Raw genomic sequence first — 26,027 nt, forward strand, 5'->3', positions numbered from 1 at the left:
AACCGATCTAGTCTGAACAAATTAATTAGGTGTGTATGTCCCATTACTAACAATGGCTCTATCTGGTAGGAACATAAACTGCAATACCAGGCACAAGAATTTTTTCCTTTAAATATGTCAAAATGTATCTCAGTTTAGCATCTTTGCTGTCACTGACTGCAGACCAAAGAACTCATTTACTGATTTTGTCCTTAATTTCTCCTTTCTTATATTAAATGCCATTTTCAGCTTCACAAATGATCCTCTCTGGAAAAGAAATATGGTATCTTGGTTTGTATTCAGACCAGCAAGGCTTAGTATATAGATACAAGAACTAAGATTGAGGAGACGAAGGTTCTCACTTCTTCACCGCCCTGCCAGGTTATGCAAGCCAAAATGATACCGTTCTCCTTGGCGAAACGACAAAAATCTACCGTGTTTACTGTTCAAATACAATACGAACTACGCAGCTGACCTTTCTGCTTGCAAAGATGTAGCAGTTTGTCATTGGTCACTTGGGACCTGAGCCAAAATCCACTGAAATCATCCCTTTGAAGAAACCTTCTCACTGACTCCCATGGATTCTGAATTAGGCCCTTAGTCTAATTTAGATTTATTAGTGCTCACAAGATGCAAGGAGTTTCCTGGGAATGAATGAGCGAAGAGGAGAAACTGATGATATGAGAAATTCCCTTCATCATTAATCATGAGCGAATGACATTCTCTGAAATTATTTCAATCTAAGTTTCAGCCACACTGTACCCTTTACAATGTTTTACCCCAAGGCAAGTATGTTAAAACTCTGAAAAATGTAAACACCTGTAAGAAGAAAACAGAGCCTATGAAGCTAAGGTAAACAGCACACCCACTGTTTTTTCCAAAAATCTGAGTGAAAGTCTTCCTCCTTCCAAATAATTAGTGGCAATTCTTGATTGTTCAGTATTAAGTAATGCTCTACTAGCTAAGTAGTAAGCAGCCAAGCAGCAGGAGCCCATGTTACCGAAGACAGTCAGAAATGCATCTGGCAATGATTAGATCAGATTTTTATATTTTAAAAGGCATGACTCGTCTTCAGTCTTAGCAGCAACACAGATAACTTTCACACAGAGAATCTGACCTGATACTTTACTGAAAAGGCCTGAAAAGAAATTACGGGAACAATCCCATAATTTCAAAGAACAGTTCTGGAAGTATCACAGCACAAGTGAACTTAATATATACTTCAGGACGCTCATGGACTGACGATAATTCTAGATAGTCTTAGAAGTGAGAGTGAAACATAGCCATAGTTCTTGCATTAAATACAGGAATACCTACTGGATACTTTGAATTCATTTCTTTTACAGAGCTGTCCATCTCATTCAGATCCTATTTGTCTAACAATTTTCTAGATTTTGTTGATGGTACTATGCACCAATACAGCTTCTGTGAATTAGGCATTACAATAAACATTCTGGTGACATCTGCACCATTTTGTGATATATATAGTTCAGCAGAGTTAGTGGAGAAGAAATAGTCTTATCCTTATTATTCTGAAGGAATGTATTTCACCGTGCAGTTCTCCCTTTTCCAGAAAAATAAAAGTTTACTGCTCTGCTAATCCAATCTTTGTAAAAGAGCCTCCACCTGCCCCTCTTCTTAAATCTCAATTTCCTCCACTTAAATTATTGTTTTGCTCTTCCTGCACATTACCAGGTCATACAGTGAAGACTGATAAGCAATTCCAGTTTGAAATTCTGCCTTAAAGGCAGTATTTTTCACTCTACCACATGTTCAACCTCTGTATAAAGTATGCTCGTATTGAAGCTCCATTTTATGGTAAAACAAACAAAACATTTAAGAAGACCCAAAACAAGTGTAACCAAGCAACCACAAGAAAAGCATTCAAGTTATCCTTTTAGAAAACATTGCAATTTCCATTCCTATCATGAAGAGATAAGGCAATTTACCACACTGCCTCTGTGAACAATCTTACTGAGTAAAATGATCTGCAAATGTTAGAGACGCAAGGCAGGTTAAAGAAGAACTAAACGAAAGAACATGAGTTAATTAACAGCTATCCCGAGGTTATTTGTTAATTCTTTCAGAAGCAAGCATGCTCCATCTTGAGCTGAAAGCACCAGAAACAACATGAAGTTAAAAGCATCAGATTTTTTTTTAATTGAGATGTTCTTTGTAAAACCCATTCTAAAACAAATAGCGTATGAAATAACACAATCTTCCAAGCAGAAAGGTCTTCAGGGCTAGCTACAAAGAAACCAAATGTCAGAATGGAGAGCATAATTCATCCCTATTTTAATTGTGTGTGATCTCTTCTCAGCTAAGATCACAATGACCCTATTCTATCCTGTTTAAGTTGTACACTTGATTTCTAATTATGAGTTAAGGGTGGCAAGGGGGAATCTTTGAAGCTAATACACCATGCTGTGAAACATCAGCAGTACAGCTACAGCCAGTGGTCAGTCTACACCTGATAGACTGATCATCTGATTTGTAAAGGGAAATACAATGATCCTAATTTGAGCAAACTAACAAAAAGCAACGTTTGAGGAAAAAGGACCGACGGACTAAAGAGTACGGTGAACCTGCAGATGATACAGAGCAATGACCAAACTCATCACCTTCTACTCTTAGTTGAGGCTCATTTCACTGACATTTTAAATAAACAAATAAATAAATATTATTAACAATAATAATTCCAAAACAAGCATTCTCTATATACATTTTTCTTGTTGAGGAGAGGATGAATAATCCGACTTCCAGGAGATGCTAGTTGTAGTCTTTAATGCATTCCCGTTAGCACCTGGCTACTAGAACGATGAAAGTCAGGAAGAGATACTGTTATAGCTGAATAGCCTCTAACGCAGGAAGGAAAAAAAACAGTGAGTTTGGACCAAAACATTTGATAATCATAATTCACTCATTCATTCAATAATTACCTCAACCACTGGTAACATAAATAGCCTATTTACTACTAGATTTGTTTTTATGAGCTATCTGATCATTTTTATTTACATAATTTTAATGCTATTGTTTCCTTAGAGATATGGGATAAGTGAAGGTAATAATTAAGCACAAGATAGTGGATCCACTCTATTTTCTTCATGCGAATTGGATTACAAATTGACAAATGGATCTTGAAAGTGTTATACGTCTAATTCTATTGCTACATGAGAAGCATACTGATAGTAATTTGTCTAATGTGCATTAAACAGAATTAAATTCAGAAAAAGCAAAAACATGTTGACTTTCATAGTTTTAACTCAATATTATAGAAACCACAGATTGCAGTTGAAACACAGGGCGACTATAAAGAAAATACTTATAGTGTACTTAGTCAACAATTTTTTGAATCTATTTGAAATATATCTTGGTTTTTGAAAATGCACTTTTTTCAGACAGATAAAAATTATCTAGCCAATAACTAAAAATGAGTTTGTTGCATGGTAACATTCAAAATCTTATTACTACAATTGTTCTATTTAGGTGCGTTTCCAACCTCAATACGTTTTTTGAGGTCTGAGAGTCATTAGATTGTCCCAATTTGGTTTAAAAAAAGGCATAACACATTTCAAGAAAGCAGATTTCAGTGAACTCAAAGAAAAAATACGTAAGATTTCTTCGGGAAACATGTTTAATAGAAAAGGAGTTCAGAAGAGTTGGTAGCTCCCTGCAGAAACTCTTTAAGGATATATGTGTAAAAGTACTGCAATGCAAAGAATGGGAAGGACTGTTCCAGCTAAATTATGAGCTCTTCAACGATCTAGGCAAATTACTAGGGAGGAGTATAAGATGTAGCAGAAACATATGAAGACAATATCAGGCAGGCAAATGCACAAGATGAGACAGAACAAGTCAAGATGAAGAAAACGTAATAAGAAAACATTCTTTGGTGATGATAGGAAGACAAAAACTTGGCCTGTTGCAGACCAGGATACAGAAATGAAGCTGAGAAGACCAAAGTGTTTAATGTCTTTTCCTCTTTTTTTTAACTTCCTTTAAGTCTTTACCAATAGAGATTAATGTTGATTAGGCTCTTGGTGCAACTAATATCTGTACGATAAAGATAAGAAGTCAGGCTAGAACAGGGAGTGAACAGATGAGGATAAAGTTTCACAAGGTAGCTGACCTGATTTAATGGCTTGCTGCTGCCAAAAGGGGAGATCCCACGTGCCTTCACATGTGCGCGCACAAACACCCACACACCACTGCTGGTGGTGTGTGCCACACACGCTCTCCTCCTTTTCTTGCGCCTGCTCTGGCATTTGCTAAACCATTGCTTAAATGGTCACAAAAACGAATCCAGGAACAGTAACAACAAGCAGTGATTGTTTTTCCGACATGCAGTTTAGAAGAGAAATTAGGGACTATGCAGGAAAATGCATGCAGTGATTCTGTTCTACAAAATACTGATAAGGGCCTCATCTGATGTAGTCCCTCCAGCTATAGACACTGTTAATGAAGAAGGCTGTGGACTAAGCAGAGTTCAGAGAAGGGCAACAAGAACGAGAAGCACGGAAAACATGACCAACAGAGAAGACTTGGGCGCTTGAGATTTTTTTGTCAAAAAAAAACTGAGCAGAGAAAGGAGAGCAGTCTTTACTCAGGTAAATAGCACATATTAAAGAAAAAGGAATGAAAAAGGAAGAAAACTGATTATAGAGACTGCCCAGAGAGGGTTATCAAAAGATATCAGTCTGGGGCATTGGGTTGAACAGAATGTAAAAAAGATTCATTGTAAGAATGAAAGAGGAAAAAATCTCTCACAGGATGATGGAAGTTAGAACAAGAAAATGTGGGAAAATATGAACTGAGTGAAGAAAGGCCAAAAAGAGCAGCGAACAAAAACTGATGAATGTTGATAGCTGAATGTTAATGAGGGAAAAGGAGAGGCCCACTGAGGGATCAATTTTAATTAGCTTTTCAGTCAGAAAAAAAATCTGACTTTAATTTCTAGAATAAACATCATTAGAAAACTTTTTAAAAATCTGACACCATGTTTATTGCGGCTACAAACTGCAGCACTTTGTTATGGAATAAAGTCCTATACATCACCCATAACAAGACATCACTTCAGGAATTACACTAAGAGAAATCAGTTTTCAAATATAACTAGAATATTAAAGAAGTCGCCAGGTAAATTGTACATGTTTGTCAGCGTCTGTGGGCACGTTCCCTCTGTAGCCAGAACTATTCAGGTCTTCAGGTCTTATTAAAAACATACTATACAAATACCCACGAACTGGTTTTCAGAAGTTTATAATGACAGAAATTCAAGAACCCGGAGAGTAGTAGTAAGGGCGAGCGCCGCAGTGTCGAACGCACTGTTGTACAACAGAAGAAACCACATCAAAAAGCACCAACCGGAACCGAACTCGGAGAAATTCAACTCAGAAATAAGAAAATGCATTCAACAGTGTTTCTGAACCAGGATAAATTACCACACAAAGAAAGAGGCTCTCCATCTCTTTATGTTTGCAAATGGTGACTCACTATTTTTCCAGAAAATTTATGTTACCTAAATGCAAGGTTTTTGTTTCAGCATAAGGTTTTTGTTTTCTGTTTTTAAGGCCTCTAAAATACACAAAACTATAAACATGCGATCTAATGGTCTCTTATGCCTTTCAGTCAAAACATAAACTAATCTGGGATGCTGGGGGACACTCATTCCTGGTCTTATTGGTTAACTTCATATTATTATTTCCTATGAAAGATATAATGTTTTAAAAAATTATCAAAGCATCACCATGCTGCATTTTGCTAGAACTAGATTCAGATTGCCCCTGTCCTTTTAATGACCACAGAGGAAAAAAATCACGAAATTCCATCAATCCTCATCCTATAATATGTAGGTTGCCTGATGGTCCACCCCCTAATGCAAAAACCTTGTGAAAACCACAGTAACACATTTATATTTACTGCTTTGCTTTGAGGTTTTTGACTATTTTTTCTTGAGTTGATACAATTTACATGTTATGATGCTTCAAATGCAGAGTTAATGGGCACGACAAGGAAGTTACTAGTTGAGTCAAAGCAGTGAAAAAATGACATAACCACCTGATGATATCTCAAGCCATTTTCCTCAACGTCAAACTCGCAAAGAACAAGAAAGAGAGATGACAAACGCTTCGATCACCTTACCTCTGACCCAACGAAGCTAGGACTGGCCTCCGGGCTAGCTGCAGACTGAGCTGTATCTGCGTTAAGTGAGGGCACGAGGCCGGCTGCAGCGCTGCAGGGGGATTCGGGGACGTTGCCTCTCTGAGGTGGCACATCTTCTCCTCTGAACTCCGGGCCTGACAGAAGAAACAAACAGGGCGGCCGCATTATTTCAGGGAGAAGGCTTTTCAGCGCCATACGGAGCAACACGTATCCGAGGCAAAATACAGGGTCTCCTCCCCGTGGGGCGTATATCCCCACGTCACCAGGGGTGACACCGCTGACGCGCACCCCTCCTCAGGGGGAGGCGAGCGCAGTCTGGGAGCCAAGCGAGGGGCAAAGTACAGAACACAGCAGCGCCAGGCCGCAGCCGTTACATTAAAGCGTGCTGCCGGCACTGCCTGATGCTCTGCCGTCTGATTCCGGATTACTTCAACCTTCTAGAAGGGTGAAAGACGCAACTGGGCAATTTTAAGGGTTGAACTGGATTTCCCGGGTTTAGCAGAAGAGAACTACTACGCTGGGGTCGTGTAAGCGGTTGCGGTTACCCCGCGGCTGGAGCCTGCAGGCCACAGACACCCTTGACGCCCTTGACCCCTGCGCGCCCGAGCTCCCGCCCGCCCCGGCAAATGGCGGCTGCCCGCGCGCCCCGCCCCGCCCCGCCCCGCCGCGGCGCCCCCTGGCGGGCGGGCGCTGCCGCCGCGCCGGGCGCTGCCCTCCTCGCCGCCGGGGGCGCTACCTACCCCCGCTGCCGCCGGCGGCCTCGGCAGCGGCGGCCCCGCGAGAGCGTCCCGCCGCCGGGGCCGGAAGCGACGCGCTGCTCGGGCGGGCGCCGCCGCCGTTGCTAAGCGGAAGCGCGGCGGGAGGCGGCGGTTGGCGTTTAAAGGCTGCGCGGCGGCAAAGGGCGGCGGGTGGCGCCGCTGCGAGTCGGGCCGAGAGGGGAGATGGTGTCCAGAGCCGCCGACCGGCTGCTGATCGTGGTCTCCATCCTGGAAGGTCGATGGGGCGCGGGAGGGCGCCGCGGCGGGCGAGGCCAAACGGCGTTTCAGCACCGCGGAAGGAGGCGGCGGTGCTGAAGCGGCGGCGGCGGCGGCGGCGGGGCGGGCGCGGCCCGCGGCCCCGGCCGCCTGTGGGGCTCGCTGCGGCGCGGGCCGCTGGGTGGGCAGAGCCGCCGTGTGCCTGGCCGCGTCCCCGGCGGGACTGCCGGTCACCGGGATCTAGTATTCCCCGCTTCTTTCTGGGAGCTGTTTGCTGGAACGACTATTTAAAAGGACGAAAACGTCCTTGCTGCCCTGAAGAGCCGTGTGCTTACGTTACGCTTTCCTCACGTCTGAGCTTCCTTCGTTGCCACTTAAATCCCTCCTCGCTGTCTCTCCCGGAGGATACAGAGAGTAGCTTGTTACCCTTGCCTCTGAGCGAAGCCTTGACGTCGGCAGAGGCCGGCGTGCACCCCGCTAGCCGTTTTTTCTCTAGGCTGAAGAAAGCAACTTGATTAGCCCTCCCTTACGGGCTGTGCGCAGTTATGCGCAGCTTCCCCGCAGTGCTGCCGCAGGCTGATGCCGCCCGGCCCGCAGGAGAGCAGGAGCGCCCTTTCACCTCCCTGTCCCCAGTATGTTTTGTAGCGTTCCGATGTCTTTCCGTCCCTATCAGCGCATCGCCCTAACCCTTTTTTAGCGTTGACCTGATGACCCAGCTGATCACGTCTTACACGTGTGCAGGTTATTCTCGCTGAGGTGTAGCGAGCGCATGCAAATGTGCTTTCGCTGAATCCTTTCTCTTGGTGAAGTGCATCCTATTATTTTCCTGACCAATTCTGTTAAGATGAATTTAAAGTCAGATCCTGTCCTCTAAAATGCACGTAGCTCCTTCCACCGTCATCATGTATGCAGACTTTAAAAGCTTTCTCTTCATTTGGCCATTTAAATTATGGATAAAAATACGGAATCAGATTGAATCCAGGACAAATCCTGTGGAACTTCATATTGGCTTCCAGTCTAGCAGTAAATCACTGCGAGTAACAAGAAGTAGCTGGAAAAATGCATTTCAGTATTTTCATTAGCTCATGCTTCCCCACTTTGATGTGGAGCTGTGGTAAAACCTTCAATAAAGCCAAGATATTTCATATTTGCTGTTTGTCTCCTGTTCGCTTGATCTAGTGCCCTATCCTAGAAAAAAAGAAACTAGGCAACTGATACGATTTAATCTTGAGAAATCCATGTTAAGTGTTACTGAATGTCTCGTTATATCTGGATGCTTCACAACTGATTTGTTTCATATTATGTTCTCCTTTCTCACCTCTGAAGAGTGGGAAAATTGTAAAAAATGTGAAGAATAGTTTTAAGGAAGGTCAGAAAAGATGATACGGAAAATGTATTTTATGTGGCTGTTTATTATATGACATAATGCTGACCTCTCGCTTTTTTTTCCAATGACGGTACCTGGTAATTACACTATGTATTTTTGCAGGGCGCTATTTTCCAAAACGACCAAAGCGTATGCTTATAGTTGAAGCAAAGTTTGATGGTGAACAGCTGGCTACCGATCCTGTAGAGCATACTGATCAGCCTGAATTTGCCACGGAATTGGCTTGGGAACTTGATAGGAAAGCACTTCATCAGCACAGGTAACACTAAAAAATTAAGTCTGAAATAAGGTTAATTTGGTTTGGAAATAACTTTTCTTGTCTCCGTAGCTAGTGAAATAGGATTTTTGTGTTACTTTCATCTAAATTTTTTAGAAACTTTTTAACTATACCCTGGCATACTATATTGGTTCCACAACAAACAAAAGTGGTACGTGGCAAGATAAGTGATGTTTAAACGATCTAAAGCGTATATTTACACTATTTAAAAAGAAATCTTAAAGCAAATTAGTTACCCTATAACTCAAGCTTTCTTATGTATACTGTGGCATGAAGCAGAATAGAATTAGTTTAACTTCAACCCTGAAAAACCTACTTAAAATATTTTTGAGAACGTCCAATAGCTGAGAAACTGAATTTCGTTTCCATAACTGTCGTTTGGTCCTCACCAAAAATATGGATGTGGTATTATGGATCTGTCCAGTATAGGCTCAATATGGCAAAATTACGGCACTGGGGAACCACGTTCTCAGCAACGATAAGTGTATCTATAATCCTGCAGAACTGCAATTGCTCAGACTGCTGGGGAACATCTTTGTTAAGAAGTCCGAAAGGCCGTCTTAACTTTATGAGGAAAGAAAAACATCAAAGTGTACCTTATGCTAAAAGACTTCTAGGTATTTTCACATTAAAAGTCTTTCACATAAGTCGTACTTTTAAAATCCCCTCACAGGTGAAATTCCAATGTTAGGCGAGTTGCTCTACCTATTTCATATCGATTAGAATGGATTCATTTGTCACTACCTCTCCTTTTTTACAAAATTTATTGATGTGTTAATTCTGTCTCAGTTAATGCTAAATTTTTAGAAGTTTGATATAAACTCAGTCATGGACTTACTAGAACTAGTTATGTAACAAATTTCAGTAAACTTTATATTGTTAGTGTGCTTGAAACTTGTGAATTACTTTTGTGAGCTAAGTGCAGTTGCAGAGATTATTTTTACATTTTTGCTTTCAACTGAGTTGTTCCTACAGGCTGCAGCGTACACCTATCAAACTCCAGTGTCTTGCATTGGATCCTGTATCTTCAGCTAAAGAGAACGTAGGTTATATTGTACTTGATTTAAGGGCTGTCCAGGAAAAGAAACAGGTATGCTATTGGCTCTAAAAATATTAGTAACTAATGTTTTGACAACAGTACTGTTATAGGTACAAAAGAACTTGATATAAGGAACAGTCGTAACTTTTGAGTCTTGCTTTAAAGAAATCTGACTTTTATTTCATCACTTACTTCACACTTTTTTTTTTTAAGAGAAAGATCTTAACTCTCTAAATAAGAACATGGACAAATGAAAATGCTTTTGTATTCATCTTATTGAAATGATGAAATATTTTAAGCTGCTTGGTACAGAACGAAAAAACTCCGTATGGGGATTTTCTTAAATTCTTACATTTCTGAATCTGAGAAGTGAAACAGTTGTGAGCAGCACTTTTAATTGTCATAACTTAACCACTGGAAGAATTTATCAAAGTAATTGAGTGTCCTTTGTCAAATCAAGACTTTACACTTAACAGGCCTCTTCGGAAGGTTTCGTAGGTGATTGTACTTTAGGCAAACGCAATTTTGAAACACAAACGAAATGACGGAATGTGATCACGTGTTCTAGCTTCTTAACACAGTCTGGAATCAACATAATATAATTGTTTACTTAACTCTAATTTACCAAAACTCTGTTCCACTTGATCGAAACATAACTGGATTTTCTAGGACCCTGGTTTCTTATTTTGGTATCATTAGCCATAAGGATTTGTGATCCGTGTAGTTTTCTGTGCACTCTTTCACCCGAGAACTTAAAAGATTCTCTCTTAATTAAGGATTTATAGCACGCTTTGCTTGCTGACTTGTTAACTTGCCAGTCAGTGGGAAAGAGTATGTTCAGCTCTTCTGGGAATCGTTCTATAGGATCTGTTAGTATAATAATAGTTTAGTCAAAATAGACCGTATTTTGAAGTGACTATTGAGGTGCTTTCCCGTAAATGATATGATGGAAAGGCAAGAGCAAATTTATTTATTCTGTAACCATACGACATTATGATTTTGTCCTGTTTTTTAATGTATTTGGTTTTTATTTCTGTTTTTGTTTTTAATTATGTAGACACCAAAATGGTATCCTTTACTTAGTAACAAGTACAGTAAGTTTAAATCTGAGATACAAGTAGGTGTTGTGTTGGAAACTGATACAAAAGCAGTGGTGGATGGTTTTAAAGCAAAGGAGGCACCTCCTAGAGAAGGGAAAGGTAAGTAGCATAATAAAAATATCATTGACTTAATTCAGAAAGGCGTTCCTTATGCGTGAAGAGTATAGCACTTATTGCAAATGTTGTATTGTTTTGAGCCTGAAGAGCATTTTATTGTTATAGCACTTCCTATAGAAATAATTTACAGCCAGTTAATGTACCTTGTGGTGATGGATGTAATCTCTGTTATCAGGAGGCTTCACTCTGGCAATTTTGTGACTTTCAGGTGGACAGAGATGCAAACTAGCAGATCTTTAAGGCTGAGGGAGTTGGAGATTGAGTTACTTCTAGCAGCATTTTAGTCACGTTTCAGGGTTTTAGAAAGCTGCAACTGAAGAAATAAGAAAGGAACTTCATAGGATGTAGCTTTAGTAATGCAATTACAAAGTAGTGCAGTTGGAATGTTATAAAGTATTATAATGCTATCGTAAAGTATTGGAACATAATAAACATATTGAACATATTTCAGAAAGGAGAAGCAGGCCAACCAACAAATGATTTTTTTTCCCTCTCCTCTAAGCTAAGCCGTTCAATACTTACATCATGTTACGTTGATGATAATTTTTTGAGGTTAGGTTCCCTTTAGATTTACTGCTAGGATTCATTCTGCTTCAGAATTCTGTTGTACGCTTCTCCCAAAAGTAATTAGTGAAACGTATCAAGTGGAAAGTGTCGAGTGCTTAGGCAGTAGAACCTGGTTTGCACATTGCATGTTCCCTTGGAGAGGCTTTGTATTTGTCCTCTGATACAGAAATATAGATGAGCAAATCTAAACTCTTTGATACAGTGAACTCACCATGAGTCAACTGGTCCATATTATCTATTCAGTGACATATTTTTAGTTCATGCTAGAGTTGAATCTGTTAGAGGGCTGTAGGCACTTCAAATACCTTGGGTTTTTGGAGGCTAACCTCATCAAAACAGGCAGTGACCACAGAGCACATCACACTCACTCATATTTAACTAGTCAAAGAGAAAGCAGCATACTAGAATCCAGCCTAATAAAATTAAGTTCCAGGTTTTAATAATTACTGTAATACCAAATTAAAGTATACACTAGCATTTCGTCTAGCATCGTCTTCAAAACATATTTGTTCTCGTTGAATTGAAATTAATTTAGAAATTTTTTTTGTAGCTACGCTTAGGGACTTAGGTTTTTATGCTGAAATGCTATGGAAGCATACATCCAACTTTATATTGTATTTGTAGGAAAGAAGATTAAAAATAAAGATTTTTTTTTTTTTATATATGATTACAAAAAGCTTTGTGCAGCAATTGAGTACATTGTGATAACTTACTCTGTCTTTTTTTCTTTCTTCCCTTCTCCTCTCTTAGTATCTACCTTTCTTTCTGGACTGGACCCTAAAAGTATTGTAGCGGTCCTGAATGAAGAGGAGGGCTATCATCAAATTGGACCGGCAGAGTATTGTAGAGACTACTTTGTTTTGTCTGTAACTATCGCATTTGCCACACAATTAGAACAGGTTTGTTTCATTGCTACATTTAGTTTTTAAGTACTGCTATGCTACATTTGTATTCTGCCCTATATCTACTTTAGGATTTTTTTGTTATAAGTCTTCTGGAATAAATGGTCTTGTCTGCTTATTGAATTAATATAGATTAATTTGAATTTTAAAATTTTATGTAGTGCTTACATTTCAAATTACAGGTGAAAGATTATTATTCTTTTGGGACATTAAATTGTAGTGTTTCGATAAATTATGCAGTATTGTAAAAGGTGTGTGTACAGACACATAAAATTAATCTTATCAACCAGCCTTCAAAATCTGAAAATAATGACAGTATAATAAGAATGCTGGAGCACTACACTTCACTACCTCAGCTGTTTTTCAAGGAGAAAGGGGAGGACTTCAAAGCTTCAAATTTTACTGACTCTGGAAAAGTTTGCCTAAAATTTGAATTAAAGATGTTCTTGAGCTTAAGATTTGACTGCGCTTTTCTGTGTATGACACACTAGTACAACCATATGCACTTGACCAAAGGCCTGAAATCAGTTTTCCCAATACAAACCCTTGCCACTTGATCTACAGGAAATTCTCTAGAAGAAATAGTGTACTTTTAGGAAATAACTGTCTCAGACATATTGTAAGCTTAGCCATTTTTCAGATAAAGGTTAGAATATAGCAACTAAATATAATTACTCTATTTCTTCAAGTGTAGTTACAGGTAGGTTAAGCTTCAGTCCTACAGTTGTCCAGCCGTTACAGCTTGAGTTGAAAGTACACAGTAGATGAAACTTAGTATTCAATGGAACGTGGTGCACATATGCCAAAAGTCTGAGTAAAATGAAATATCTTTCAGAGCTGTAAGTTCTATGAAATGGTAGACTTCATATCCTACCTAAGGGAAAGACCTATCAGCGAGGATGAAGTGCCATGCTAATGTGATTATTTCAGCTTTGAGACCTCAGCTGCTATGTCTATACTGCGCCGCACTGATAAACTTTTCGGGTTTTTCGGCACTGGCTGATTTCAAAGTATGAGCAGGCATCGTGAAAGCCATGATATCAAGACAGGGTGGTTTTATTTGATCTGAAACTCATAGCAAAGGATGAACTCTCTTCAGAGAAAATACTTAAATCTTTTATGTCAGAATTACACGTCTCTATGAAATAACTGTGATCGTTCTGGGGCAGCTGGTGTCGTTTTTAGCTTTGAGCTTAGAGTTGCAGTAGCTAAGGGATGGAATAGTTCTGTGTCTTTCTGTTCTAATAACCTAAGTGACTAAACGGAAGATTATATTACTTGATGTCTAAGCTGCATTGTTTATTTACATTATAAATATTTTGTAAAGGCACTGTTTATTTCTGAATATTTGTACAGTGCCTGACTCCACTGAATACTTGATATTGCTACAGCCCTTGGTGCCGATACATCTTACAGCTAATTGAAAATGGCCCATTTTGAAAGCCATTGGTTTGCTTGTGAAGTAAGATTTTTATTCAGCTTGAATAATAATGTAAAACTGTTTCCAATATTTTGTATAAAAATAAGAAGATTGAGATCAGCTGCTCTGAAGTTTGACAGCATTTTAAGCTCTTTAATTTCCAAGCTAATGCTTAAGGAATATTGTAACTATGTATTAATGAAAAAGATACATTCTTCTTTTGCGCTTCTTTTTTTTTTAGTTAGTTCCTAGTACTATGAAACTTCCCGAAAGACAACCTGAGTTTTTCTTCTACTACTCATTACTGGGAAACGATGTCACAAATGAGCCTTTCACTGATTTAATTAATCCAAACTTTGAGCCAGAAAGAGCTTCAGTTCGAATACGTAGCACAACTGAGGTCCTCCAAGTTTATCTTTGTGCACAGTCAAAATTGCAGGTAAGCTGTTTCTTCTCAAACATGGTCGTGTAAATGAAATAAATTCCGTCCTCCCATTGAAATTGGAAGGAATTTCCATTTCCAAAGCTAGACTCTATTAATAGTATTTTTGGCCCAAATATAAAGTGATTCTTCCTCTGCAAACCAAATTTGATATAAGGGAAACCCTATTAGCAAGTTTCTCAGCTCAGAGAGAGTGCAGTTTCTTTAATATGGTGGCGACAGCAAGCTCGTGCAGTTCCACATCATGACAAAAGGTATTGCTGAAACATGGTACCCCCAATGGGCTAATTTAGCATCGCAACAGCTCTGAGCTCTGGGACCTCCTCTGGACTCAGACCATCTGCAGGCTGCAGTCCTGCTTTGTGCTGCCTGTGATAACTTTACCCACACCAGCTGCTCGGGTCACTGGAGTCTCTTATGAGATTCCAAATTCACTGCCATAGCACTGTTTGTGAATAAAAGGGGAGTTCTAGACTTTTTTTTTTTTAATTTTTTAAATTAAACTCTAGCCATATATCTCATATGGGATATTGCTTATCTTTAGCCTTATCTTTAAATGTTGGATAGTATTTAAAGTCTATGGTGATCTGCTTCTGGCTCACATTTAACTCATTACAAAACGAGAGACATTTTTACTGAGAACAGTACAGGGTTTTTAATAAGACAGTTGGTAAATAAGGCAAGTGTGAGTTTTAGAATATAAGTCTTGGATCTGGACTCTTTTAAAAGTTATTGTTCTTTCGTGCCTTCTCTGTACTAGATTATAGTTTTTAAACTTAACATGGACCACTTTTGTTATTGTTTGCTAGTTTAGAAAAAATTCCTATTTAACTTTCAGAATTTTATGTCACAACTTTAAACACTTCTCTAATGACAATTCTTTAGAAAAACACAGGCTCTGACGTGTTAGGAATTTAATCAGAGTTAAGTCTATTGCCTTGATACAAAATGTTATGTAAGGTTAAAATGGTATTTGTCATTAGATCAGATCTGCATCTTGGTTTACAGTTTTGTTTCTCTGACCTCTGACTAAGTTCCTTGAAGTTAAGGAGATATACATACAGCTAGCAAGATTGGTAGTTGGAACCTTGTAGCACTAAAGTCTTCATCTTCTACAAGATCTATTAAATCAGAATAAATTGATCTCATCTGCTAAAACAAAACAGAATTGATCTTTTTATCTGAGGAAATATCAAATTGGCATGTAAATTTCAAGGAGAAACTTTCACTGGGGAAAATAAATGACTTTTTTAGATCCATCTTTCACTTACGTATATAAATACTAAGCTGTGGATGGAGGAAACAGTTAAGTCAAGTTTGTGAAAAAGAAATAAAGATTCTTATAAGGAATTAATAACAGTTTATTTCCTGAAACTCTTGCTATTAAAGTGGAGTCTAAATACATGCACACAGGCTTAACTTGCAAATAACTTGATTTTTTTTTTCTACTGTATCTTGCTATGGTGTATTGTATATGCTTAAGGGTAAGAATCTATATTGTCCTTTAAAGACACATAAAAATTTGAATTTGTCATCCAGAAGAAATCTGATAGGTAGCGTGCAGTGATCTGCTACTATGCTAGCACTGGGGAAATGCTCACCTGCTCAGTACTGAAATTTGATAGCTCTTTTTTATACTGCTCCAACTCTTGTTCTCAGCTTAGGGGGACTAGAGTAAGGATGCAGATTTTAATAATTATTTTTATGCTACCTCTAGCAGAGGTCCAGCTTCAGCCATTTCAAGTGGAAACACACACACCAGTTACTTTCTAGTACTTTTGTATATATACAGATCCATCTTTGCTGTGGGGACCAGTCTCTTGGAAGCACGGAAATACCATTGTCTGGACTGCTGAAGAAAGGAAACGTGGAGATCGATCAGCGCCCTGTGGCAATAGAAGGAGCATTCATCCTCGTTCCGCCAAACAGAGCTAAACAAAAACTGCCACAGTTGCCTTTGAATATGGCTCCTACTGTTGGAGTATCTGTGATTTTGCAAAAGGAAAGCTTATGTGCCCAGGTATAGCTCACTCATTTACTTCTGGTTTAGATATTGTTGCACAGTTTCATTAAAAAAAAAAAAACAACTTATTCCTGAAGGAAAAAGTTGTATTATATGAATCATCCTTTCATTGCTTCATTTTTATCTGCATCAGAAAAATAATCTCAAACCATACAAATGTTGTAGACAAAATTTTTTCAGTGCAAGCAATGATCAATAAGAAAACTTTATCATTTCATTCAGCCTTTCGTCCCCTTAAATGTTCCAACTGAACCTGAACACCCACAGAAGAAAGTTCTTTCGCCTACTAGGAGAAAAACAGAGGGCCCGGAGCAGAGATACCAGAATGTCCCATCTCATACTGACCAGTCTTCTCCCACAGAAGATGAAGCAACAGAAAGTGAAATGGAAAGTCTCAAGTCTGACAAAGGCACAAAACTAAATAAAAATGGTATGTGTTATATGTATATTTTTTCCCCTAGTTGTAAAGTTCCATCTTGAATCACATACTACTTACATGCAGTCATGTATTTCAGCCAAGTAAGGGCTATTTACGGGGAAGAAGTAACAGCAGGAGAGCAAGTAATGTAATTTGAACTTGGTAGTTGTTGAAAACAATTGGAAGAGCCAGATTGGGGATACGGTTGCATAGATAACAAGTGATATGGCTGGTCAGCAGCTTGAAATTTAATACCAGAAGTGTTTGGAATTTTCTGAATTTGAGAATGGAGAGGTTCAGTACTAAGCCAGAAGAAACAGATTTGTCTGAAGAAGAGATGAAATGGTCCAACATTCAGATTTATTAAATAGGAAGGGAGAAGAAATGCAGGATTTTTAAGTTCGAGGTTAAAATTTTTAAGGATCTTTCTCTACTATGTGGCATAATCCGTTGTGAATACAAAAACATTTTTACTACACACATTCCTGGATAAAAACAAGTAGGTGGGTTCTTTGTTTGTTTGTTTTAACATTAATCCCATTATAGGACATAGGGACTTGATAACCCACAGAGCTATTCTAAAGCTTTTGCTTGTTTAACTTTGACTTGAGGGCCAGGTTGGGGGAGAAGATGAGGAGCAATAGAGATGAGAGGGAAGAAATACTACAATCAAAGAGTAAAGCTCAGAAGAGAGAATGTATCTGTTAGTTTTATCTTCAGTAATGTTTAGCAAAGAAAGCTGAATGGTTATTTTCTAATTATAGTTCTATTACTTTGGTCTTTTGAGATTGGTCCTATAGAGGCACAGTTTGAATAGCTTCAGCGAAGGAGACTCTGCAACCTCTCTGGGCAATCTGCTCCAGTGCTCAGTCACCCTCACAGTAAAGACATTTTTCCTCACGTTCAGATGGAACTGCCTGTGTTTCAGCTTGTGCCCGTTGCCTCTTGTCCTGTCACTGGGCACCACTGAGAAGAGTCTGGCCCCATCCTCTTGACACCTTCCCTTCAGATACTTGTACACATTGATCAGATCTCCCCTGAGCCTTCTCTCCTCCAGGCTGAGCAGGCCCAGCTCTCTCAACCTTTGCTCATAAGAGAGGTGCTCCAGTCCCCTAGTCTTCATAGCCCTGTAGTTCTCTAGAGGAAAATCTTAGGACTTGCTCCCACAATTTGTCTTTCAGTTCACACAAATTTCTTTTAATCGTAACAGACCTTCTCTAAGCAAGGATTAAGCCTTTTATATGAAACATGTCAAGAAAAAATGTTATGAGCACAGCAATCGATTTGAATCTGTGGCTAAGAAAAGTGCAGGCTTGCTTTTCTGGGTTTGTTGTTGTTGTGTGTTTTTTTTTTTTTTTAATAGCTCTCTCTGCCTTGGCAAGATGAAAAACGCTGTCATTTCACAATTATCTTTCAGGGCTGGTGACTGAGTCTTGCAAAGAAGTTAACAAACCATACACTGAAGAGCTGCCAGTTTGCAAATCGCAAAGCAGAACAAAGTCACCTTTATTGTCAGAGCTGCAAAATTCCAGTAATGCAAAATAATTTTTTCGAAATTAGTATACTGAATGGAATTTGAATAGAGTAGTAGCTTAGATCCATTTTTAACTGTAGACTATGTGCATTTTTATATTCCTATGCCTTAAATTTCTATCCAGCCATTGAATTACACCAAGCAATTTAGTAACATTAATTTTTACTTGAAATGGCTGAATATGATTTAAGTTCATTCCTATGTTATGCTGACCAGCTGATATTGAAGTATTAATGCACTTTTCTTTTTTTATATTTGCACTATTAGTTCATGGAGTGTTTTATTTTCATCATCAGAAAAACTGAAGTGCCAATACTAGCACTGTATTTTTTAAAATGACCACAACAGAAACACTTAAGACCATTATGAAGAAAAAACATCAGAACAGCTATCAGTTATAAAAGACAATTGAGCATTTCTCTGACAGTTTCTTTGCCTCTTTCTCTGCTTTACAATCTTAAACATTTTTGGAGGCTGCCTTTCGGACCTTTTCTGTAAAACTTGCCGTTTGACCTGTTGTGCCTTGAAGGCACAGCTGGAGGTTAAGGCACCGGCATAAGGAATTGACTCCCCTGACTAACTTGATGCAATTGGACAGGCCACTTCACTGTAGCTTCTGTTTCCCACTTTTTATAACGGGTATAGCGATAAGTGGTTTTTGATGAGCAGACATGCTTTACCGACCTAGCTGTAGCATTTCAGTTGTGCTTTCAATAGTTAAGCTTCAGCTTGGGAACAGTAATTGCAGCTTCCTCACCTGAGGCAGTGTAATTGACTTGGTGCTCTGTCTTTTTCAGTCGCAAGTAAACAAGGTTAATTCAAAGCAACCTAAGTTAGAACAAATTATTTTCTGTAAGCCAGCTTCTTCCGTGTACACTCCAGTGGTCTAGGAACAGTTATGCAAACTGTTGAAACGGAAGACTAAAATTCTGCAGCATTCCTTCGCAGAACTGAATATTACGGATGTGTATAGAACTCTTTTTCCAGCAGTATATATTTACATTTTATTTTTAAAGCTATATGATGAGAAAAGCATTATCTTCTGTAAAGTATATGAATGTATGTGTGTGTATATATATATATATTTTTTTAAAGCAGCAATTTACAACTAAATGACTATTTTTCGTAGTTAGTATTAATCGATATTAGAAGGAATAGAAGTCTCTTGGGAAACATCCTGTATTTACTTGCGTTTAAAATGCGAGGCACATCTGTAATACATGTTGTTGTACTGGGCAAAACCGATTATAAAAACGTGCACAAATCCTTTTGTTGTATTTTCAGCTGAGAACGCTCCAGTAACTGTATCTCAGTCCAACCCTGTGGGTGCATCAAGTTCTTCTGAGCCTGCTTCAGCACAGAAAATTGTCATTCCAGCAGCCTCTCACCATTTTTGCTTTTCAATAGATTTACGAAGTATACGTGGTCTGGAAGTTGGGTTTCCAATAAATTGCATTTTAAGGTATGACTTATTTTGGTTGATCTTATTCTTGACAGTAATAGCATTTTTCAATACAAAAAAACACCTAATTTGAACTGTTAGTGGCAACATGTGGCCTGATGCTTTATCTAGCCGCTTTCCAGCAGCCAAACATTTTGAAATGTCCAGGTGGTTCATCACTCAGCTTCTGAGGATTGTAGCATTAAAGGTAGTATATAGCACTTTGCCTGCATTGGAATTTTTATTACATCTCACTTGAGTGTCAGAGCCCAGGCAATACAGGTCATCATTCAGTCATTAGAGGAAAAGGAATATTACTCGTTACCTTACTTCCTGGCTACCTTTCCAGCTGATTAAAGGAGTGATTTCTGTATCTTCCCTGTCTCCACAGAGCTACTTGTTGTGTTTTACTAAGCTACAGATAAACTTGTGTTTTCTGTGCGATACGGAATCTAAAGGAAGCACACTTAAGTCTTAAGTGGAAGAACCAGTGTAGTATCGTTTTGAGAGGTCGTATCAGGGATTTTGTGATGGTCTCTGCATACCAGAGGCAAAGCTTATTATTAGGAAGAAGTAGCATCTGTTATTATATTGGCTTAGGAGGTTACAAGAAAGAAGAAAAGCTTTTAAATACATGAGTTTTGTGTCTGAAGCGAAAGTAGCAAACCTCACCTGCTAGCTTGGAGCAATTGCTTAGAGACTAGTTTGATTACGTTACTTCCTGTTAACGTGGAAAAAAAAGTATGGGAGCATTTGTGAAGCATAAGCAGATGTTAGCAGGGAGGAGGGTGATGTGTTAGTCCCTGCAGGTCGGAGACAGAGATGAAGGAATAAGGACTAAGAGGATGAAATATCAATAAAAACAAGAGCATTGAAACCAGCATCTCTGTATTTAGTTAATAATCTTTTACATTTCCAGTAAAGATAAATTTTATTTTATTGTCTTTTTGTTTGTTTTGTTTTGTTTTAGGCCTTCCTTAGAGTTTAGGACCAAGAGGGCACTGATGCAGGGACAGTCTTTTTTTGTTCGTTTATCTAAAAAAAGAAAAAGTTCCACTGACCCAGAGTATCGGTTATCGATGGTATACATGAATTCAGTGGTTCATAGCAGTTGTTACTGCTATTTCACACACTAGGTTTTCAATCAGTGATGAATAGGGCAAGAAATCGAAGAGAGAAGTAGTGAAACACTTCAAAGCTAAGATGTCTGATCAGCTGCATTTTCACCGCATATCTGGAGCATTGTTTTATTCAGGTCTAAACTAGCTCATTGTATGGTATTTACATAAGCAGTTGAAGCATGGAATTTTATAAGTGGCAGCAATTGATGCAGCATTGTTTATTTATTAGTAACTTAGTTGACAGTATCAATTTGAGAATGTAGTTCTTCTTTTTTTTTCTCTTTCTTCTGGTAGCAATGCCAGTTCAAGAAGTTCTTGGCTGTCCCTTTGTAATTTCATCATTCACTGTGTTTGTCAAGCTACATTGTAAATCGTATCAGGAAAGCTGCCTGATTTCTGATATCCAAGTTTCAGTTCTGATATTGGGTAAAAGTATACTTGCTTATCAGTTACTTCTTGTTAAACCACGGAGATAGTGTTAGTTGTAGGTATACCTATATTTACTTCTGTTAATTAAATGTTTTTATATAGTTATCTACATCTGAGTATAATATTACTGTCCTCCACAATCTTTATCTAGAGTAAGTAGAGAAATAAAACTTTAATTTAACAAGGATTAACTCCTGTGGTCCTGAATATCAGCACAGAGTGTTAAAATTTTTTCATCAAGGTAACAACAAATGTATAAGTGATGCTGGATCAGTGCCAAAGTAAAATAAAAACATTTGAACATTTGAGAGCAAAATTCCACTGTTGGATACGTTTATGCAACTTCCCTTGACTTTAATACAAGTTGTGCCCCAGTAAGACTCCTGAATTTGTTTTCTCGTTGTAGAAGTATAAGGAAAAAGTATATTTGATTTTTTCTGTGGTTATTTTCATTAGGTACTCCTATCCCTTTTTTGGCAGCGCAGCCCCTATTATGACAAACCCACCTGTAGAAATCAGAAAGAACATGGAAGTTTTTCTTCCCCAATCCTACTGTGCATTTGATTTTGCAACAACACCTCCTCAGCTTCAAGACACGTTCTTCAGGTAACAACTTGCTACTTTTTATCTTAATTACACGGAAGGCCTTTTATCTCAGGTTCTATCACAGGTTCAAATTTTTCAGTTAAATCTTCAGTTCAGTTTGAGAATTTAGTTTAAAAAAAAAAAGAAATCCAAGCATTAATGACAAAGAAAACTTAAAACACTGCTCTTCCAATTTGTATAGTGCTGACCTTAAAGACAAGGATTCTAGAATTCTTGCTTTTGTCTGTGAGTATTTATTCACGTAGGGATGACTGCTTCCCAAAACAGGTGATCCTACTGCTGTAAGTTCTTAAATTAAAAGTTGTAAGTTGCTTTAACAAAGCACTTATATTTCTATTGAAATAGATGGTTTTGTTTATTTTTCTTTTTTAATACTTGACTGTCTTCTATCTTTGAAATACAGTAAGTGCAAAGAAAGTTAAGTACACTGATGAAAGTTGTGGCACAATTTACCTAGAAATAATTCCACCAGCTGTTGATAGGTGGTTAAGATGTAGAATAAAGCAGTCATCAGAACAGTAGTATTTTGAAAGAAAAGGCAGAGGAGATAAATTCTGTGAGTGGCAGTGACTAGACATATTTATACATATTTATAAATGGAGGAGATCTAGAAGTATAAAGAATATTCAGTCAATCATGTTCCCTCTAATAACTGAAAGAAGGAATGCTGACCTGACCAAAGTGATGTGGCAGGTACAAAGCTGGGAGACAGCTCTTTCCCCTCTGAATGAGAGGGAGTAAGCCTATGTTATTGTCTGACAGTTGTGACCAGGGCAGATTTGGGAAGATACGTTTAGAAGGAGAAGTTCTTTTCCCAAAGGAAAAGCAATACGTCCTCTTTTGTATTGATGGCTGCCACTAAAATCATTCCTTTGTTTCAGGTTACCCCTGCTTGTTGAATTGTGGCACAAGGATAAAATAGCCAAAGACTTGCTGCTAGGGGTTGCAAGACTTCAGCTTTCAAATGTTTTGGCTTTGGAAAAAACGCGGTTCTTGGGTGCTAATGGCGAACAGTGCTGGCGCCAGACCTATAATGAAACAATCAGTGTCACAGCAGCACAAGGGTAAAACTTTTTTTTCAAAAATTACTTTGTAATTAGTTTTGAAGATTTGTTTGTTTAATATCTTCCTGAAAAAGGGGCAAGCTCTTCCTATTTACTTTCCTTTTTTTCCTCCAAATTAAAAAAATATTGTTTTTAACTTCAAAATTTGAGGCATTCTTGAAAGATGCGTTCCATTCGCACAGATGCACTGATAGTCCTACTGCAGACAAAATGAGGAGGACATTTGTCATATCCATTTTTTCATTTTTTTAGCATTTATTTGCAACGCTCCTAACTTGCTTGATAAAATAGGAGAATAAGTAAGAAACGTTGACTCACTGAATGTCAACAGAATCGGAGCTAGGAGTCCTGTTGGTCTTTTTGTGTAAAAGAGTTGTTTTGCAAAACCGTTGAAAGTGCCAACATAGATATTTTTGTCAATACATAAAAACTCATTTCAAATATTTATGTATAATCTCTTATCGTACTAGAAGTTGTAGAGAATTAGAAACCAAAAATGACATAGCAAAAGTAAAACAGAACAGTGACTGTGCGCTTCTACTGTCCTCTCAAATTGAAAGAAATTTATACTCTCATGAATTAGGTTGCTTTTATTTGAAGGAAGCCCTGTTTATATTTCACTGTAGATTGCTTTTTTTCCTAGTAGTTTATAAGTATTTTGAATATTATGTTTCAACTCGCAAGCTTTTAAGTGAACTCAGACTTGCATTTTGCGGGGGAAGGAAGGGGAACAAAAATCAGGGGTTTGACACAAACTGTTATCTTCCTTCCCTCCGTGTTGATAGAAGATTGACGTTGCTAGAATTTTTATTCTGTGGAAGATAACATGGCCTGATCCTGTGAAAAGTCGTGTTTTATGATTTCACTATATGTTAAACTTGATGCTTCTCTCAAGAGAAAGTTAATGTTAAAATGAGACCTGGTTTTGCACAAAATGTAGTAACCACTAGATGGCATTCTCAAAAATGTAATTAGCTTTATGCATTTTGCTGTGCTGATACATTTTAGCTTTGTTCTTTTTGGGCTAACGCTCTTTATACGCTAATATGTTAAACTGACTTTCAATAACTCCTATTTCTGAATTCTATTAGCTTGAATTTTATTTTTTTTTTATCAGTGCAAAATAGAAAGTTTTAAGAAATTAATGCAGTAATTTATGTTAATTTATGTATGGTACAAATTTAGTCATTTTTCTCTCGGAAATACTAGTGTAGAAGATTGCAGCCCTCTAAAAATACTTCAGTGTCTTCTTTTAGTTGCTATAATAAAAGTGGTCGTGCTTAAAATCCTGTATATTTGCCGGAACAGAAAAATTCTGTGGCAATTAGAGCCATGGTAATTTCTGCAGCCTTTTGTTGCAAATTAGTTGATATCTAATACTATAGCTTCCGGGCTTTAAATGATTGAGTAGCTGTCTTCACATCAGTGTGTGGTTATCGCTGAAGCCATCGTGTTGTTTCTGACCCATTGCAGATGCACTCCTGCAGCGCACTTTCATATTAGAGTAGTGGTAACCCTCAGCTGCGTGGTTTCTGTGGGTATTCTTTCTCTTAACGTCTTTCTAACCAGAAAATTCCCTTTGTTCTACTTCATTTTGTCTATGTTTGCAAAGATAGGACACTTGGGAACAAACTGTTCTCCTAAAACACAAAGTGCAACTGTTTCTAGAACATAGGTTTAAAAGATATTCCACTCTTAACTGGACTCTTTACTGCACTACTAAAACAGATATTTGCCATAAGACTGTATAAGCGGTTTAAAATTGTCAGTCCTCTGTTCTGAAGCTTCCAGAAATGTGTTTTTAGGAATCCATGGATGGCTTAGCACAAATGACGTGCGAAATGATTTATTATATTATGCATAACTACTCTGGATAAGTAATCCATAAGAAAAGTTGTGGATAGCTTTTAAAGATGTTTAACATTCTTTAAAGAAGTAGGACTAACAAACTTCATTGAATATCTCTGAATGACTTCAGCAGCAAAATGCTATCAACAGGTATACTCGTCAGAGATATATAAGACTACATATAACTTCTGAAACGATCTCTTGTTACAGGGATGTATTTACTATTGTAAGCTATTAGTTAAATAGGGTCCCAATTACAAGCTTATCTTTTAGGATCCGAAAGCTTTTAACTACTACTGAAACTGTCATGGACCAGAAGGTTATTGTAGATCTATACATTCACCCTTAAATTAAAAAAATATATGTAGGAGAACAGCTTTAGGCTCTTACATAGGCAACTGTTTTGAAAGAGTCCCTGAGATTACCTGGAATCACCGTTCAACATTTCAACTTTGCTGTCTTACATGTCATCAACCTTATGTATTTTTAAGGTAATCTTCATTAAAATAATGTTCTGATGCAATTTATAGGTCAAGTAACAGAATAGCAGAGCTTTCTTATGCCATCACTTTGGAAGACTACGGACTTGTGAAAATGCATGAAGTTCTGGTGTCGGATTCTTCTCAAGTAAACTTTGCATTAATTTTACATTTTTTCCTTTAACGTTTCCTTGAAAAGTTGAAAAGTTCATTGACAAGTTATTCTAATTAAAGAAATCCACTACTGTTCTGATCAGTGTGTAGGTGCTGGTCCACAGCAGCATGTCCCGCACCCTCAGCCTCATGCTCCAGAAATCCAGCCAGAACCTCGAGAAACTCTTGAATACAAAGCAGCACTGGAGTTAGAAATGTGGAAGGAAATGCAAGAGGACATTTTTGAAAATCAGGTTTGTTATCCTTTTTTCTATATTTCCTACACTGCAGGACTTCCTGGAGAAGCTTTAGGAAAACTGGTGGGAGGAATATTAACTGCAGATTATTTTTTCTTAAACTTTGCCAGTCTTTCAAAAAAGAAATACATTTGGCTTGTACAAAATATATAAACTTAAGAAACAGGCACAAATGTTTTCCATAGTCTTAAGGAAGAATGCCAACTCTTTGCTGTTTAGTAAGCGCCTGAAATAGGCGCTAGGAATTAAAATACAGAATATCCCCTTCAGAATTTCCCCTCATAACTT

The 26,027-nt window shown here is 38.1% G+C and overlaps 1 protein-coding gene across 4 annotated transcripts in view; it reads left to right on the forward strand.

The window, feature by feature from the left end:
* The first annotated feature begins 6,891 nt into the window (after window positions 1-6,891).
* The window catches only part of LOC138064411 (centrosomal protein of 120 kDa-like), a 38,940-nt gene continuing 19,804 nt past the window's right edge, over window positions 6,892-26,027 (forward strand). The window contains exons 1-14 of one of the 4 annotated variants that reach the window (XM_068926890.1): window positions 6,892-7,134; window positions 8,605-8,761; window positions 9,755-9,869; window positions 10,876-11,017; window positions 12,353-12,501; window positions 14,166-14,363; window positions 16,159-16,386; window positions 16,612-16,819; window positions 18,225-18,338; window positions 19,626-19,803; window positions 21,789-21,938; window positions 22,820-23,002; window positions 25,381-25,477; window positions 25,587-25,736. In XM_068926890.1, coding sequence (XP_068782991.1) covers window positions 7,083-7,134; window positions 8,605-8,761; window positions 9,755-9,869; window positions 10,876-11,017; window positions 12,353-12,501; window positions 14,166-14,363; window positions 16,159-16,386; window positions 16,612-16,819; window positions 18,225-18,338; window positions 19,626-19,803; window positions 21,789-21,938; window positions 22,820-23,002; window positions 25,381-25,477; window positions 25,587-25,736 — 2,121 coding nt within the window. In that variant the 5' untranslated portion in view covers window positions 6,892-7,082. The remainder of the gene's footprint in view (window positions 7,135-8,604; window positions 8,762-9,754; window positions 9,870-10,875; window positions 11,018-12,352; window positions 12,502-14,165; window positions 14,364-16,158; window positions 16,387-16,611; window positions 16,820-18,224; window positions 18,339-19,625; window positions 19,804-21,788; window positions 21,939-22,819; window positions 23,003-25,380; window positions 25,478-25,586; window positions 25,737-26,027) is intronic. The other 3 variants (XM_068926891.1, XM_068926892.1, XM_068926893.1) reach the window with 3 other exon arrangements.

Source organism: Struthio camelus, chromosome Z (genome assembly GCF_040807025.1).
Source record: "Struthio camelus isolate bStrCam1 chromosome Z, bStrCam1.hap1, whole genome shotgun sequence".
NCBI classification, from domain to species: Eukaryota; Metazoa; Chordata; class Aves; order Struthioniformes; family Struthionidae; genus Struthio; species Struthio camelus.